The sequence below is a fragment of the Myxine glutinosa genome, chromosome 10, assembly GCF_964187855.1.
Source record: "Myxine glutinosa chromosome 10, kmMyxGlut1.1, whole genome shotgun sequence".
NCBI classification, from domain to species: domain Eukaryota; kingdom Metazoa; phylum Chordata; class Myxini; order Myxiniformes; family Myxinidae; genus Myxine; species Myxine glutinosa.
In genome coordinates this window covers 82,480,727-82,500,308 of record NC_136270.1, presented here as the reverse complement: position 1 = coordinate 82,500,308, position 19,582 = coordinate 82,480,727, and the positions used below count along the sequence as shown (strand labels likewise).

At 45.8% G+C, this 19,582-nt stretch overlaps 1 protein-coding gene across 3 annotated transcripts in view; it reads left to right on the top strand.

The window, feature by feature from the left end:
- DRC4 (dynein regulatory complex subunit 4) overlaps window positions 1–18,467 on the top strand; it is a 79,503-nt gene extending 61,036 nt beyond the window's left edge. For 2 of the 3 annotated variants that reach the window (XM_068126660.2, XM_068126661.2), the window contains exons 9-11: window positions 3,613–3,822; window positions 4,060–4,125; window positions 17,714–18,467. In XM_068126660.2, coding sequence (XP_067982761.2) covers window positions 3,613–3,822; window positions 4,060–4,125; window positions 17,714–17,863 — 426 coding nt within the window. In that variant the 3' untranslated portion in view covers window positions 17,864–18,467. The remainder of the gene's footprint in view (window positions 1–3,612; window positions 3,823–4,059; window positions 4,126–17,713) is intronic. The other variant, XM_068126663.2, reaches the window with a different exon arrangement.
- Window positions 18,468–19,582: the final 1,115 nt, after the last annotated feature.

The window sequence follows — 19,582 nt, the reverse complement described above, 5'->3', positions numbered from 1 at the left end:
TGCAGAGAAAAAAAATTAAAGCGAAAATATATCGACAGGACACACACACACACATACACACACACACACACACACACACACACACACACACACACACACACACACACACACACACATATAGACAGACAGACAGGGGTGTTTCAATAGTCTCGTAACTCATTCTGTGCAAGACTAATTACAATTACATTAGTATATAATAGACAAAACCATAATATACTATAGGATTTGAACATGTGTTCTGAGAATTGTGACACATTGATTCAGATGACGATATTAAACAGGCCATTCCAAGTTACATGAAATGATCTCCTGAAAATTACATGGTACTACCCAACTTATTCAGACACAACCATACTTGAGGGACTATCCTGACCGACCTGCTTGTGCATATTTTTCCCACATTTGAATCAGCATTGAGCTGTATAAAGATATCCTGTTTTGACATATTGGACAATGTGACACTCACTACTGATTTTGGTGAAGTATTACAATAAAGGCCATCACGTCAACAAACACAACAATCCAGATTTCCGCTCTGCTATGTCTGTTAAGAACTGGTTTGTGGACAACAACGTTGAAAATATGTTATGGTCTGTTTTTCTTCCAATAACTCCCTGCTGGTTAAATCCATAAATCGAGACTTTCTGCCCACTTCTACTGTCCCTTTTTATCCATTGCGGAACTGCTTTCTGGAGACTCTTAATTCAATCGCACTCTTCCTTCCAGGGCTTCAGGGAACCGGTGCACCATCATCATATCATCGACCATCCTTATCCACATTTTTTTTCTACGACCATGAACCAAACCTAACTCAGTCCTCTTGCAGGTTACTGTGGTTCCTCCCCTCCTCTCTCTCCCATTCTTTTCCTCTTCGTTCTTTATCTTGCTTGTTCTGCCAAACTGTGATCCCACTTCCAGTACATTGCCATTTTACGTCTGCCACCTAAGGTGGACGGCGGTGTTATTTTCACCCGTTTGTGTGTCTGTTTGTCTGTGACCAGGATATCTCAAAAATTTGTGGACGGATTCGGAACAAAATGTGGTGGAAAGGTTGGCTGTGTGACAAGGACGAATTTATTAGATTTTGGTGACTATTCGAAGCCGGATCCGGATGTTAGCATTTCTAAAGTGATTCTTCACCATTGAGAGATGGGGGTCCAAAACGATATATCGCATGATATTTCAAAAAGTTATGGACTAGTTATGACTAAACTTGGTGGATGAGTTGGTTAGGTGACAAGAACAAGCCGATTAGAGTTTGGTTCAGTTCCGGATACAGATCCAACCTAATAGTGGGATACATAACATAAATTGTTCGGCCTTGCAGAGGTACAGTCACGTGAAAAAGTAAGTACACCCCATGTAAAGTTTTGACTTTTTCAACATATTTCAACATACAGCTATTTGATCTTCATTTCAACAATATTGATAGATAAAGGTGATATAATATAACAAATATCATGAAACATTTACATTTTGTAGTCCATTGTATAATTTAAATAAACATAAATGCAAATTTCGCATGTGGAAAAAGTAAGTACACCTTTGGCTCTAACAGGTGGTATTGCCCCCTTTGGCAGAAACAACCTCAAGTAGGCGTTTCTTATAACTGTCTACCAGTCTCTGACATCGACTGGGAGAAATTTTTGCCCACTCCTCCATGCAGAATTCTTTCAGCTGTGCGATGTTTGAGGGGTTTCTTGCATGCACAGCTCGTTTCAAATCCCCCCACAACATCTTGATGGGATTTAGATCCGGGCTTTGACTTGGCCATTCCAGAACCCTCCATTTCTTTCTTTTCAGCCATTCCTTGGTGGATTTACTGGTATGTTTAGGGTCATTGTCTTATTGCAAGGTCCACCTTCGGTTGAGCTTCAACTTTCTGACAGATAGCCTCACATTATCCTCAAGCACCCGCAGGTACAATGAAGAATTCAGAGTGGATTCTATGATGGTGAGCTGCCCAGGCCCTGATGCAGCAAAGCTGCCCCAAACCATAATATTTCCACCACCATGCTTTACATTTGGTATCAGGTTCTTGTGATCAAATGCTGTCTTTGGTTTTCACCAAACATGTCTTCTGGTACTATGGCCAAATATCTCTACCTTTGACTTATCTGTCCAGAGCACATTGTTCCAGAAGTGCTGGTCTTTGCCTAGGTGTTCATTGGCAAACTTTAGTCTTGCCCTGATGTTCTTTCTGGACAGCAAAGGTTTCCTCCTGGCACACCTCCCATGTAGATCAAATTTGTGCAGCCTCTTTCTAATGGTAGACTCGTGCACTTCGACATCAACAGTGGCGAGAGCTACCTGTATGTCCCGTGATGACATTCTGGGGTTCTTAGAGACTTCTTTCAGCATCTTGCGGTCTGCTCTCGGGCTGAACTTGCTGAGGCGGCCTGGCCTGAACAAGTTGGCAGTTGTTTGGAATCTTCTCCACTTGTAGATGATCTTCCAGAACAGTCGAATGATTGATTTCAAATTGTTTGGAGATCTTTTTCAATCCCTTCCCAGACTCGTAGGCATCTATAACCTTCTTTCTGAAGGCCTCAGAGAGCTCTTTTGATCTTGGCATGGTGACGCCGCACACTTCAACAACAAAGAGCAAACCAAACTAAATGTCTGAGGTTTAAATAAGACAGGTTCCTCCAAGATCCTCTCTAACGATTTTCTAATCATTTGCTCCTGAGCTGGTGCACCTGATTCTAATTTTAGGTATTTGAAGTAGTGATAAATGTAGGGGTGTACTTACTTTTTCCACATACAAAATTTGCATTTATCTTTATTTAAATTACTAGGGCGTGCCCGCACGTACGTGCTTGCCCGTACGTGCTTGCCCGTACGTGCGTGCAAAAAAACATGCGTGCAAACAACAACAACAAAAAAAAACTTTGAAACCACGTGGCAGTAACGACCACAGAACCCCCCCTCTATTTACATGAAATGGTTTGGTCCATTGGCAACTTTGAAACCACGTGGCAGTAACGACCACAGAACCCCCCCCCCCCCCTCTATTTACATGAAATGGTTTGGTCCATTCGCAAAGCCAAAGCGAACGGCTTGCGAGTACGGTGACCATACCTTGGGAACCACTCGTCCGATTAATTTCAAACCTTGAAAAGGCACATCCTCGGGTCCCCAGCAATATACCTGGCAAGTTTCAAGTAAATCGGACCGGTAGTTGTCGAGAAACAGCGGTCGCATACAGACAGACACACACACACACAGAGATTACTGGAATTATAGATAGATACAATGGACTACAAAATGTAAATGTTTCATGATGTTTGTTATATTATATCACCTTTATCTATCAATATTGTTGAAATGAAGATCAAATAGCTGTATGTTGAAATATGTTGAAAAAGTCAAAACTTTACATGGGGTGTACTTACTTTTTGACGTGACTGTATGTGCTCTACAGAGTGCTGTTCTCATACCCTCTGTTTTCTTGCTCCTCTGTTTTGTTTACAAAAAATACTGTACATATAAATGAAATACCACATGGCTGCTCCTAAACTTTTCAAACACCAATCGCCTTGTGACTTGTGAGTGAACGGCCATGGCCGAGATTGTGCTGCATGCACAGGGTTTTCTGATTGTTGGTCTTAGGTAGAGGAGGAGAGAGACGAGTTACGTGGCCACTTTGTCACTGCACTTAATGAAGTGCAGCAACGCAGCAATCTTCAGAGCATTGTGCTTGAGCAGAAGCTGGCGGCACTGGAAACTACGCTGGAAAAAAAGGATGCCCAACTCGACAAGGTCCTCTCAACTTGCAACCTTGCTCCAGAGGAGGTCACTGTGGTGACGCAGAAGGTTGAGGTGACTGCTGTGCTTCAATAATTCACTCCTTCCCTTGCTTAAACCTGTTCTACATCTTGCATATTCAGCTAATTCATACCACTTCATCTACATGTTGCATCTCTCTTGAGTTTTCCTCGATTCTCCTTTTATATCACTGTTCCATTTGATTAATTGATCGTTTGCAGTAATTAATTCAAGTTCTTTTATGGATTTGCCTGTCTTCATTAATATTTCCTTATCACTCCATACTGTCAGGGTGTATTGGATTATAAGAACGGAGCCATCAAGCAGCTGCAGTTCGAGCTAGCGCGGGTTTGCAAGGCAAGTCTTTGTCCATACAATACTGTCTCAGACTTTGTGATATCCTAATACAACTCCGATGAAGTTCTTGTTGAAGGCATGTTTGCTGGGAATATCTCGTCAAAGCAAAGTTAAATTGAAATCATCAGGAGTCACTTCCTTCACTCACCTTTTTACCTGAAACCTGTAAAAGTCCCCTTTAACACCTTGAATGCCTCCTTAAGATAGCCTTATATGGTTCTGTTTCTGGTTCTGTGGCCTTTGGATACAGATTTGCTTTGCTCTTGCAAAGCTATGTTTTAGTATCTGGAATATTTTGTGTGTCTGCCCGTTGTAACTATCATTTTTACAATTGTCAAGCATCACTTTGTTAACTGAGTAGTTAGGAGTTCACTGTTGCCATTTGTATTTTTATATTTGCTTTTGTTACCAGTTCATGTTTATACCAGGCCTTGACGGTATTGATTTGTTCCTTCTTTGATTTTTCCATTTTCATCTCTGCCCTCTGCCCTCTTAGCCTGGTGTTGGCTTAGCGGTTAGAGTGCTGGCTTGGGATCCTAGGATCCTGGGTTCGAATCCCGGTCGATCGCTGAATTAACGCCAGGGGGTTGACTCAGCCTGTCATCCTTCCGAGGTCGGCAAATTGAGTACCAGCTTGCTGGGATGAATGATCCCGGTGTGTACCCCAGCTTAGAATAGGTACACCGTATCCCTGCGCATCGTAAGAGGCGACTAAGGGTTGGCGTCAGGAAGGGCATCCGGCCATAAAAACATTGCCTCAAACAGGGAACCATGATTGTCATGGGGCCCGCAAGGCTAACCCTTGCTCTAGCGGGGAAAATGGCCTTAAAACGATCATTCATCTCTGCCCTCTGCCCATCTTTACCCCAAAACTGTTCATTGAAACATAAAATGGTCTCGTGTTCACCTTGTTATATCCGTTTACAACTTCGTGTATTTCTGTGGTGTTAATCATTAATACAGGACTTTCAAAATAACATATGAATGCTAAATGAGGCCTTTTGCACATGTGCTGTGTGTGTATTTAGTCCCTCGGTTCTGCTCGCCGGGTACTTTTAACCTGCCATTACTGGCGCAAAATCTGTAATTCAAATTGTCTTTTAAACAGTTTTCAGCATTTAGACAAAAAAGAGTAGAAATTAGGAAATGGTTGACCATAATAGTCCTGTTCCCGAATGCAAATCCGACTCAAGGAAATATACGAAATACGACAAACGAAATACGAAGAGAGGTGTCGAGTTTGTACCATTTCCTATTAGTACAATTTATCAAGAGGTGGTGATGGATATAACACACATAGACACACACACCGGACAGATGCTTCTATCTTTACCCATAGATGCAACAACCTAGTATAATTTGTGTTGTGGCCCCGGAAAAAAACAAAAAATATATATTTATAACAACCCTCACATCCCATACAGATTCCACTCCCACGCCTTCCATCCTTCCTCCAAAACATGATGAATATAATAGTAAATATCGTAATTTTAAAGCTGCCCTGTGCACTGACAACCTCAGATATGACCTTCCCACCGGTGTTAAGAAGTATCTAAACCAGATACGGTGTCTCCCTCTGGTAAGTCTACCTGAATGTTGGTAATGACGGCATCGGCTTTCTGAATGCAGACTCCATTGAATACATCACCAAGCCTGCCATGTTCACACGAGGTAACTCCGCAATATTCAAAGTCCACTGAGAGGGATGATTGTGGAAGTCAAGTAGAACGCACCCATCCACAGGCCTTGCACGAGCTAATATTTTTGGAATTTTTTGTAGTACGTGTTGCAAGATATCAACTTTTTGGGCGAGTTGATCAGAAAGTTCTCCAAATCTTTAGTTGTGCACAAGCACATCCCTTTCTCTCAGTTATGCTTCCAAGTATGTTTGGCTTATTTTAGAAGCTTTGTGAGCCATTTTATGTTACAATCTCTATCTTTCACGCTCAAAATATGTCCGGCCGCCCTGGTGGACCTCATTGCTCGGGGTTTCCGTGCATGCATGCCGAGCATTCTGAGGCGGATTACATTATTTTGAAAGTCCTGTATTGTTTGTGTTATATGTTAATAGTTTCTCTTCCACATGGCTGTTTCCTTCCCCCACCTCTCTCTACATTTTCTGCTTACCTTCCTCTTTTAATTTATTCACTTACTCTTACCAAATAGAAAAAAAAAAAAATAAAACAAAAAGAATGCAGAAAAATATATTCATGTTAAAATATATCAAAGTGTTCGTTCAAAGTGAAAAATATACCCAACGTTGTATCTTAATATATGTTTATAAAGGTAAAAAGGGTGGTTTTTTGCACACCAAGGTTTGACCTCCTGTTGTCTTTTAAGTTAATTTGTTTGTTATTTATTTTGATACAGTGCCTGCAGAAAGTATTGTTACAGACGCGGTTGTGGATGTTAGTTTACCGAGCGGTTTGGTATGACCACGTCTGCACAGTTTACCCGATTATGCTCGAACGTTGACTAGTCGCGCTACGCTAGATCAATGAAGGAAAAGGACACAACGGCTGGATTAAAATGACACGACACCAAGGGTTCAGTTCTCAAGACCTCCGGAGGAGGTTATATTAGGGCGGAAGGTTAGATTACAACTACAAGAGGGACATCATAGAAAGACAGGCACTTAGACACACTTATATTAACCCCAACAGACGACAGATAAACGGGACAAAAGGCTGACTCACACGGGGATTGATGGCAAGGAAAGGCAGAATCGATGGCTCCAGGTGCACCTGGGCTCAGGGCAGAATCGACCCGGTTCGGTCCGGTCCAAAGATGCGGGGAGGTATCGTCGCGCTGGGGGTGGCGGTGGCGTCCTCTGCTCTCCGTAGTTCAGGCGCATCTCACGTCACGTCCGGCAAGTCGCCGCGTATATCCGGCGGGGAGTGACACGCCCTCGGCTCGTTAGCTCCGCCCCAGATGGAATCGGCACGTCGCTTCTCATTGGGTGCGTGCGGGGGGGTTACCGGCTCCGCCCTTGACGAGGGGCTGACAAGGAGCCCCTTCGTGGTAACCCCGTGGAGCGCATGGTCATGGCGGCTAACCGAGCCGGTGTGAGGACGCACACTCCCCGCACGCCGCACCCCTCTGTTGTTGTAGTTGTTGTTGTTTGGGGAAGAAGATGGGAGGAGGTATGGGAAGGTCCTAAACTCACTACTGGTGCCATATAATCACATTCTGGTGCAACGAAGAGTCAGAATTAATGGAAACGAGTCCTTAACTGACATAGACTAAGAATAACTAGCAAGATGTCCGAAAGTTGTCTACGTGAGATGCGGTGGACCTGGGCACGACATTTAATGGGGGAAAAAGGGGAAGGTCGGTTCTACAGAGTGTTGTTTACAGACAATGGGACTAGGGAATGGGGGATTGGGGATAGTTGGGGAGTATTGGGGAAATAGGGGAATATTTACAAGCGGATATGGAGGCCAAATTCCATATTCGCAACATTGCACCCTTCTCTACCCTCGGGGCGTCCCGACCCGATAAATTTTTACCTATTTTAGTGTGGCACTCAGATGTAGTTCCCTCTACTATTAACTCTACCCTGAGTGCGACAGTTTTACAGATATTCACAAATGAGTAAATATGTCCCCCTGCGACGTTGCACCCTTCTCCTCTCAGAAACACACCCACAGGATAACCGAATTGCGGAAAGAATTCGCAAACTAAACATACAGCCGGTAGGGAGCATTATTTACACAAGACTACGCTGATATTTACACTACGATCCAGGACCTGTTTTTGGAGGGACACATGCAGATGTTATGCACAGAGAGAGCACGCATGCCAGCATCGATACACCAACCCACGAGTGCTCTGTGGCCGACGGCCTTTAATAACGTGCAGAGCACCCTTTCCCAGCACGAAAAGCACCACCCCCTCATGTACAGTCAGCACCATCCGGTGCACCAATAAAGTGTCTATAAATCATTGTGTGGTGTCGCAGCCGGCCGATGTTCTGCCGCTGGTCTTGCCTTCGTGTGGTGCACTTGGCCTTCTTACTTCTTTCAAAAATAAAGAAAGGCGCCAACCGCGTCCATTTCTTTATTGTGGCCGTCAGGGGGCCAACTATTAGTGGTTCACCTGTATGGCATAGGTGCCACGTTGACCCATAGGTCCATCCACGGGTGGTGCTTGGCCGCAAAAGAGCTGCGGTCCATGGTGGGTGGCCACAAACATTGCGGTCCATATGGTGTATCGATCCCGGCAGCAAGCAGCGAAAGTGCAGGCCCACAACTGCGTAGCCAGCACCTCTCTCTCCTCTCTCTCCACCCCAAGCCAGATCCTCGGAGGTGGGAGACAAAAGAAGCAGACAAGTGAGTAAGGTGGTAAGGGCGCAAAAGTGCACGCAATGTAAGGTAATGCACACTGGGGGCACATGGGAACCAGGTGAGACAGGTACGTTCCTACCGTACGCCCCCCCCCCCCCCCACCAGGTAACCTACATGGCCCCTCCCTTACCCCTTACTGTATCCACAAAACACAACACTACCCATAAACAGCTATTTTACAAATCAACAAACATCCCTACTGTCTTCCCCGTTCCTCCCATAAACCAAATTCGTCTTCTCTCCCTCCTAACCAATCAAATTTGCCATTTTCAACTTTCATCAAAATTTGCCATCTCCAACTCCCATCAAAATTTGCCATTACCAATTCATCATCAGTCCCTCCTAGGGAGGGAGAGATGGAATCACCCCAATGTCTCATCCACGTCGTGATGCGTCTCACAAATCCAACAGCAGTCCCATTTCCTGCAACAAAACAAAGAAAACACAGGTGTGGAGTCATCATCATCACCACAGGTAAGTGGCTGCGTATGGTGCGACAGGTTCATCAATCCTAACTATTTCCTAAATGACTTTACAACTTTACACTACCCGGGGTCTTTCTCCGGCCAAACCATTGGCCCTCTTACACTATGGGTTCTAAAAACCAATTCCCATTGGCCAAACTGTGGTGCTTTTCAATTTGGGGTCTCACTCCCCCGATTCATCTCCCGGTGCCCTCGCACAATTTCTGGGCCGCGGCGTGTACCTCTCCCAGCGGGTCTACCCACCTGCACACCTCCACCACTGCAGTTGCCTCCGAGCTTACCTGCTCCTTACCCTAACCTAACTACCTGGGGAAGGCCCTCTGGCGCTCTCCCCACTCGGTGCCCTCTCTGGCACTGGGCTGCCCGATCCACACCCGGGATCCTCAGGCACCCACTCACAACTACCGGCTCCCAGAGCCCACCTGCGGCCTCACCTGGCCGACATCCTCACAGTGGTGGAGTGCCCAACCAACTACACACACTAACAGGCTACACGCCCAGCCATTTCCACGACACTAATGCACCCATTCACAACACCATTCTGCAACCGCACCACAGATGCCAATATCCAACCACAATTTACCTATACCCTCTACCTAACACTTACACTACCCGCCCCGGGTACTCGTGAAAGGGGTCCACTCTTCCCCCATCCACACCTTCGCACCATGCACACCACTCCGTACCACTTACTCCAACTCTCTCCACACACCTGTACTTGCACACCTGTGCTCTCACACCTGGTGCCACCTGCACCCTTCTCTCCCCAAGCGCATTCGCGCTGATCCACACACTCACTACTCATACACTGCTCCACACACCTGTCCAGTTGCACACCTGTGCAATCACACCTGTTCCATTCTCACACACACGGCATCATCTCAGATAACTACTCCCTTCTGAAACTTGCGCTTCCCAGTCGTCCCTTTAAACTATTGCGCTCCCTCGTCATTATCATCCACACTAATCTACCTGCGTCCCCCCTACAGGTATCAGTCACTAACTAACCTTAACGTCACCTCATGTCATCTTCTTGGGCCCTATCAATATAACCTAACCCACCCGGGCTAGTTTTCACTGCCATACACCCCATAAACTATTGCTCCTTTGCCCCCAGTTGGGAAGGGTGGCAGGGATGCCAGCCTTACCCACCGGGCCCATCGCTCACTACCAATTTCGCACATCAAATTTCAACAAATTAAAAATTTGGCCAATCACTACCCATCATCTGCCAATCACTACTGCCAATCCCTTGCCAATCATCAAATTTTGTTTTTCTCTAATTTTGGGTCCAAAACACTAACCTCATCACCCAGTCTACTCACTAATGCCTCTCGGTGCGCCAATTCCCGTCCAAAGCCCGGCTTTGTAAAGCCAAGCCATGAATGCGGGTTGTTTGGTGCCAGCGGCTGGATACGTCCCGCATTCGGTGCAGGGACGGGGGCTTACCCGGGCCGAGATCCCACGCACCATCTCGGCGTGGAGCCATCCAATGTCCCGATCTCGACCTGCCGGACTGCCTCAACAAAAAGTGGTCGCCATGACGACCCTTTCTATCGGGCTGCCTGCTCCGCCTAGTGGAGCACGGACGCGGCCGTTCAAAGCGAGGCCCAGCACGCACCGAGGGCCCGATTCGGCTATAAGTCGTTCTAAACTCTACCCCGTCTAACGTCGATGCTTCACCTGGACGCTTACACCCCGCAGCCCGTTCCTTGCTCACACATCCAGTCGTTTCCATGCTCCTTGTACCGTTCCTTACACACCCAGGCACACCCATTCCACTCACAGCCTTGGTCACACACCTGACCACCGAACACTTTGGCACACATTCGTTGGTCGCACACCTCACCAACACACCTCTTCGCGCCCCCTCCTCTGTCACCTCCTCTGTGACAATCACAGGTGTGCTCTCATTCGCACACCCAACCACGTGCCTCACCACCAACTCCAGCGTGCATTCCCACTCACGCTCTACCATTCCAGGTGTGCATCCTTCCATCCCAGGTGTACATCCTCGCTCACCTGTCACAACCAACTCACTCTCCTTGTCACTCTCACTACTCTCACCTCCATTCTTGACAGCGTACTCACCCTTACGCTTGACAGCGCACTCTTTCCTCATGCACCTGTCCGACACACACCTTTCTCGCGCACACTCTCCCGTTACACCCTCTGTAACACTCCCCACAGGTGTGCATTCTTCCTTGCCTTTGACAGCGCACTCTTTCCCCATGCACCTGTCCGTCACACACCTTTCTCGCGCACACTCCTGCGCACACTCTCCCGTCACACCCTCGGTAACACTTACCACACCGCGCTTCCATGTGCTCCCTCGCACACGCGCTACGACCGACTCACTCTCGCCAGCACCCTCACTCCTTGGCACGCACTTTTTCCTCACACACCCCTGAGTCGGACTTTCTCGCACACCTCCTTTTTCGCACACCAGACCTGTCGCACACTTCACCAACGGCCTCTCACGAACACCCGGGTCTATCTCGACCCCCAAGCTTATTAAATCACCTGGCGCATCATACGCACGACCATATTGGTCACCACTTACACCGGGTCCTCTTTCTCTTCGCTTCTCCTCCATCACCTGCGAATCCCTCATCCGGTTAATGAGCACATCATCACGATCCGAACACAGACTTTGGACCAATTCTTTTACTTCCTCCTTTATCTCTTTCTTATCCTCTCTCCGTCGCTTCTTAATTTCGCTCACCCCTTCTTCCACTTCTTCTAATTTTTGCTTCATCTCCTTCATCTCTTCGTGCGCCCCTTTAAGTTCTTCCTCTAACTCCACTTTATTTTTTTATATGTGCTCCCGCACCTCCCGCTCTTTAACCTCCATCACCTCTACCACCTTGTCCATTTTCCTCGTCAGGTCCTCATGTACCGTCTGACACTCTTTTTTAATTACCCCTACGTCCTTTTTCATCTCCTTCTGTGTCGATTTTAAACCCTCTATTACCGCTGTGTTCTTCTTTACCTGGTCCCCCAACTCCTTTTGTCCCACTGTCAGTTGTTCTACTCCCAGCGTCAACTCCTCTATACCCCCTTGCAATTTTACAGTCCCCTTTCTCACCTCCTTCTCAATGCGCTCCTTACAGTGCCTCACCTCCTCGCGCACTCCTCCGACCTCCTCACTCACTCCTCTTCTGATCTCCTCTCCCATCACTTGCATCTCCTGCCCAGATGCCACCCTCATCTGCTCCATTTCCTCCCTGTGAGCATCCAGTTTAGTTTCTACCCCCATTCTGACCCCCTCTATCTGCTGCCCCATTTGGTTAACTTCCCTTTCCGCTTGGTCCCTCATGTCCCTCAATTTGCCTTCCATGGTGTTTTCTAACCCTTTTTGCATCCCTTCCATTTGATTCTCTTGAGCGGCCATTCTGTTTTCTACCCCCGTTAACCCCTCCTGTATTTCCCCTAATCTATTGTCCAATTTCCCAAATTTCTCGTCTAATCCCTTAAAATTATTGTCTAACCCCTCACTGGTACCCCTCGCTTCGTCCCTCATTACCCCCATTTGGTTTCCCATTACCCCCAATTGCTCACTCCGAGCCCTCGCTTCGTCCCTCATTACCCCCATTTGGTTTCCCATTACCCCCAATTGCTCACTCCGAGCCCTCGCTTCGTCCCTCAATACCCCCATTTGGTTTCCCAACCGCTCACTATCAGCCCTCATTCCCACCATTTGTTCCATAAGGGCCCTCATTTGCAGGAGGAAAAGGTTCGAATCCACCAGGGGCGCTGCCACGGTCGCGGGCGCGGTGACCAGCGAGGCGCCATTTTGTGCGTCTGCTACCCTCGCTGCTTCGCTCTCCTCACGTCCCTCAATTTGGTCCTGGACCGACCCTGCCTCACTCTCCACTACCGGACCCCAGCCGACTTGATCCGCCATAGCGCGACTTTCAAAATTCGGGTTTTTATTTTCGTAAAACAAATTCAAATTTCGCCGTTATAATTTCGAGCGCGGGAAACGCGCTCCGAATCGAATTCTACCTCCCCAACACCAATTGTTACCCTAGTGGTACAATTGGTGTTCCAAAATTTGGGCCTAATAAATTTAGTCCCGGGTCCGAATCCCACTCCTCGACACCAATTGTTACAGACGCGGTTGTGGATGTTAGTTTACCGAGCGGTTTGGTATGACCACGTCTGCACAGTTTACCCGATTATGCTCGAACGTTGACTAGTCGCGCTACGCTAGATCAATGAAGGAAAAGGACACAACGGCTGGATTAAAATGACACGACACCAAGGGTTCAGTTCTCAAGACCTCCGGAGGAGGTTATATTAGGGCGGAAGGTTAGATTACAACTACAAGAGGGACATCATAGAAAGACAGGCACTTAGACACACTTATATTAACCCCAACAGACGACAGATAAACGGGACAAAAGGCTGACTCACACGGGGATTGATGGCAAGGAAAGGCAGAATCGATGGCTCCAGGTGCACCTGGGCTCAGGGCAGAATCGACCCGGTTCGGTCCGGTCCAAAGATGCGGGGAGGTATCGTCGCGCTGGGGGTGGCGGTGGCGTCCTCTGCTCTCCGTAGTTCAGGCGCATCTCACGTCACGTCCGGCAAGTCGCCGCGTATATCCGGCGGGGAGTGACACGCCCTCGGCTCGTTAGCTCCGCCCCAGATGGAATCGGCACGTCGCTTCTCATTGGGTGCGTGCGGGGGGGTTACCGGCTCCGCCCTTGACGAGGGGCTGACAAGGAGCCCCTTCGTGGTAACCCCGTGGAGCGCATGGTCATGGCGGCTAACCGAGCCGGTGTGAGGACGCACACTCCCCGCACGCCGCGCCCCTCTGTTGTTGTAGTTGTTGTTGTTTGGGGAAGAAGATGGGAGGAGGTATGGGAAGGTCCTAAACTCACTACTGGTGCCATATAATCACATTCTGGTGCAACGAAGAGTCAGAATTAATGGAAACGAGGCCTTAACTGACATAGACTAAGAATAACTAGCAAGATGTCCGAAAGTTGTCTACGTGAGATGCGGTGGACCTGGGCACGACATTTAATGGGGGAAAAAGGGGAAGGTCGGTTCTACAGAGTGTTGTTTACAGACAATGGGACTAGGGAATGGGGGATTGGGGATAGTTGGGGAGTATTGGGGAAATAGGGGAATATTTACAAGCGGATATGGAGGCCAAATTCCATATTCGCAACAGTATTCACACCCCTCAACTTTTTTCACATTTTATTGTGCTACAGCCTGATTTTTAAAATGGATTAAACTGAGATTTTTTTGTCAATGATTCTACACACAACGTCTACAATACACACAAAATCTACACACAACGACCCATAATGTCAGTGTTTTTTTTTTTTAATAATTTTTTTACAAATCAATTAGAAATGAAAAGCTGAAACGTCTTGAGTCAATAAGTATGCAACCGCTTTGCTGTGACACTCCAAATTGAGCTCAGGTGCATCCAATTTCTTTTTATCATCCTTCAGATGATTGGAATCCACTTGTGCCCAATTCAATTGATTGGATGATTTAGAAAGAAATACACCTTTCTGTATAAGGTCACACAGTTGATAGTGCATGTCAGAGCAGAAACTCCACAACTAAATCCAAGGAACTGTCCATAGAACTCCTAGATAGAACTGTGAGGAGGAATAGATCTGGGGAAGGGTAAAAACAATTTTAGAGTGTTGAAAGTTCCCAAGAGCACAGTGAGCTCCATCATTAGGAAATAGAAATAATATGGAACTATTCAGACTCTCCCTCGAGCTGGCCGTCCGACCAAACTGAGCAGCCGGGCAATAGGGACCTTGACCTTGGTCAGGGAGGTGACCAATAACCCATTGACCACTCTGACAAAACTACAGAGTTCTTTGGTTGACATGGGAGAACCTGCCGGAAGGACAACAGTCTCTGCAGCACTTCACAAATCTAGGCTTTATGGGAGAGTGACCAGACGGAAGCCACTCCTGAGAAAAAGGCACAAGTCAGCATGCCTGGAGTTTGCAAAAAGGCACGTGAAAGATTCTGAGAGGATGAGACAAAAGATTATGTGGTCTAATGAGCCAAAAATTGAACTCCTTCGCCTGAATGCAAACACTATGTCTGACGGAAACCGAGCACAGCTCATCGCCCACCTACCACCATCCCCACCGTGAAACATAGTGGTGGCGGCATGATGCAATGGAGATGCTTTTCAGTGGCAGGGACTTGTGAGGATAGAGGGAACAATTAATGGAGCCAAATAAGGCAAATCCTTGAGGAGAACCTGCTTCAGAGTGCAAAAGACCTTAGACTGCAGCAAATATTTACGTTCCAGAAGGGAAATGACCACAAGCATACAGCCAAAACAACACTGGACTTGCTTCAGAACAAGAACATGAAGGTCCTTGAGTGGCCCAGCCAAAGCCCAGACTTGATTCCCATTGAGAATCTGTGGAAAGACTTGAAGATTGCTGTTCACCGAGGCTCCCCATCCAACTTGACAGAGCTTGAGCAAATCTACAAGGAAGAATGGGAGAAACTCCCCAAATACAGATGTGCGAAGGTGATACAGACATAGCCAAGAAGACCTGAAGCTGTAATCGCTGCCAAAGGTGGTTTTACAAAGTATTGGCTCAGGGGGTTGAATACTTATGTAAATTCGATATTTCTGTATTTCATTTTTAATTATTTTGAAAAGATTTCCTTCCGAAGTGTGAATACTTTCTGAAGGCACTGTATCTTTCAAAACATCTATTACTGGTTGCTGTTGTCTTTTTTAAACACATACGTTTATAGCGAGTTACATTTCTAGCAGTAGTAAATGCATCCCTTTTAATGCTACAGTATCATTCCATATGCTGGATATTTTATACAGAATATTATCCTTATTGCGTATTAATGAATCACTATGCAACATTAATCACTATTAAACATGCAACAATTAGGCAAGGTAGTTTATCAGGTTGTATCAGAACACCACTCATAGTGTACGTATGATCTCTCAGTTATACTGACATATATCGGAGGAGAGGGGTAGGGGGGATAAGGATGTGGAGAAAACAAAACAGACAGGAGGGTTGAGAAAGGAGAAAGTAATAAGTGTAGGACGTGGCCAATGGTAGTAGAGTACAGGTAGTGGACAAAAAAATGGAAACACCTGGGTAAATGAGGGACACCAAGCAGTATGGCTTTCACACAGGTGTGGCCCATATGTTAACTAGAACGGCATTCAGTAGAGAGCATACCTCCGCGAGGTGAACAGTTTACGTTTTGTATCCCAGAGTAGACCAGACAATCACAATACAGAATCACATTTAATCAAAGTCATCCATCCACAACGTTTTGATATATCCTGCTTTGTATCGTTTTTGGCCCTATCTCCAAATGGTGAAGAATCACTTAAAAATTAAAATTCTCATATCAGGATCCGGATCCGGATCTTCACCAAAATCGAATGGATTTGTCCTTGGCACACAACCAACCTGTCCACCAAGTTTCATCCAAATCTGTCCATAACGTTTTGAGATATTGCTGCTATATGTTGGTTTTAGCCCTATCACTCAATGGTGAAGAATCATTTAAAAAATTAAATAATTCTCATATCCGAATCAATATTCAGATCTTCACCAAAATCGAATATATTTGTCCTTGTCAGACACACAACCTGTTCACCAAGTTTCGTCCAAATCCATCTGCAACATTTTGAGATATCCTGCTATGTATTGTTTTAGGCTCAATCTCCCAATGGTGAATAATCACTTAAAACATTCTAGTAGCCGGATCTGAATCCGGATCTTCACCAAAGTCTTATCATTTCGTCCTTGTCACATTCGCTACATCTCTGCCAAATTTCGTCCAAATCCGTCCACAACTTTTTGAGATATCTTGTTCACAAACAGACAGACAGACAGGGGTGAAAACATAACCTCCATCCACCTTTGGTGGTGCAGGTAATGAAGCAAATAACATCACAGCATGCTTAGGGTCATGATGTACAAACATTCTGCACAGGCCTGGTTGCCTATCATTATGGCCAGCATAGCTGCAAGAGGAGACCCCCAAAGTCCCCATCAACAGAGCACGTATGGTCACATAGTGGATTGATGAGCATGACATTGATGATATCCATATGTCATGGCCTTCTCAGTCACAAGGTCTTAACTCAATCGAACATTTGTGGGATATTCTGGAATGACGCCTGAGACAGCGTTTTCCACCTCCATCAAACAGGTATGAGGTGATTGACTTTATCGTGGAGGAATGGTGCCGCATCCCTCCTGCAGAACTCCAGACGCTGGTAGACTCCATGCATGCAGGCCACACTGACCGCACGTTGTGGCCCAATGCCCTATTGAGTGACGTTAAGTTGGTGTTCCTATTTTTATGTCCACTACCTGTATATCAAGGTCATAGTCCGGAGATGCATGAAAAGCTCTATGTGAACCACATTTTCCAATCCCCACCGGGAAGTTAACATATCTGGAGTTTGCTGGCGACCCTCTGAGTCCACCTAGTGCACCCAGCAGCCTTACGTTTCAGTCAGACTCTCACCTACGATGACTGGCAAGGCTCTCGCTTCCTGGTCATGCTTTATTTGCAAAAATATTTCACTGGTAATAAAACGACATCCAATGAAAGCTTGCTCTTTAGCTTTAGACAATGTAGGAGAATGTACAAACACAGAATTCTGCCAAGACAGCAAAATGTTAACCTAACCATTAATCAAAACATGACCCATAGCTCATTCAAGCCCCGACTCCCTCCCCCTGTCCTTCTTCCCTCCAACAGGCTCATAATGATCTTTTTCGTGCCTACAACGATAAGCTGGCAGCACAGGGTCTGCCTCAGGCTATTACTAACTTCAGGCCTCTAAAGCCATCATCTGTCATGCAGGATATCTGCAAGGCTCCAGCAAGTTTGCAACCAATGGCAAGCTAGCGTGTGTTGCTGTTGCCACAGACAGTGCCTCTCGCTCTCCACTTGAAGTCCAGATCAACTCAACATATATGAACATCACCTATGTGTTTACTAAATGTGAATTTCCATCTTAGACCCAACAACCTCTCTTTGCTAAATATACATTTCAACGTTATACCTATGGTTTGTCCATTTGCTTGCTGCAGACATTTCTGACGTACCTACAAACGTCGGGCATGAACATTGGGCCAATTTATTAGGCATGTACATCACCTGATGTAAACCTATGAAAATCGGCTTTACTTCTTGGATGACCATTTGTGGTTTTACTTTATATGAAATGTTACCACTGCAAATACACCTCATCTCAGTGGTCATTTGATGCTGGCAACTGATGTTTTATATGTTGGCAATTCCATATGGATCCAACTCCATAAAGAGGAGATGTTGGGAACTGAGAAATGAAAATATTTTGATTTGATTGTTTATAATTTGATTACATACTCATTGCTTCAGTCTGATGACACATGAACCGTGTTCACTGTTCAACCCTTTTTGTGTGAAATATTGCGTTGTTTTGGACTTCCTCTTTTTATGCATCAACATGACTGCTTGGTTCTCCTTGCCTGAGTTGTTTTTCATGAGTTGTCCGTCCAGTTGTTTTTCATGAGTTGTCCGTCCAGTTGTTTTTCATGAGTTGTCCGTCCAGTTGTTTTTCATGAGTTGTCCGTCCAGTTGTTTTTCATGAGTTGTCACATGTGATCAAAGCTTTCAAACAAATAACACCAACATCACAGTCCACCATTTCAACAATAATGATCTCTTAGCAATTGCAATACGTAACTTTCATAATGACGTATGAATACTAAATGAAACCTTTTGTAGTTGTCCTGCGCGTTTGTTTAAAGTGACAGGTACTTTTAACCTGCCATTTCTTGCACGAAATCTATTGTGAAAATCGTCTTTTAAACAACATTTTCAGCATTTAGACAAAAGAAGGGCAATTTCGGGACGGTTAACCATAACTGTTCTGTTCCTAAATGAAAATCGGTCTCACAGAAATAGAAGAATATGACAAATATCCATGGATCAGACTGAGAGGTGTTGATTTCTTATAATTTCCTGTTAATGGAATTGATGGCCTTAGTAAATATATATATATTAAAAACATATACACAGACACACACATGGATGCTCCATCTTTAGCAATACTGTAGATGCAAAAATCGAGTATAATTTATTTTGTGGCCCTGAAACCAAACAAATAATATATATATAACAGCCCTCACAGCTCCCATAGCTCCATCCTCCCAACATGATTAATGATAAATATCATCATTTTAAGCTTAACCTGCACATTCCAAAGCTCCGGATATGTCTTTCCCATTGGTGTTCAGAAGCACCTAATCCAGTCTATTCACTGGAAGCGATCCATCGAGGGTTTCTGAAGCAATCAACTTGTACAGGTTGGTCTCAGGAGTGGTTCGGCCTTGCACCGGTCCACATTGTTGGGAGTTTGCAGTACACGCAGCTTCCCGTTCGGTGAGCTCACGCAGGTCTCCAAGTCTTTCGTTGTGCAGATGCAGTCTTTTCTCCCAGGTACATGTTCAAGTATTTCAGCTTATTTCAGAAGTTTTGTGAGCCATTTTGAGTAACAACACTTATCTCCGACACATAGTATATTCATGATGCCCTGAACACCGCCGACGGTACCTGAGGTTTCTGCGCATGCGTGCCGAA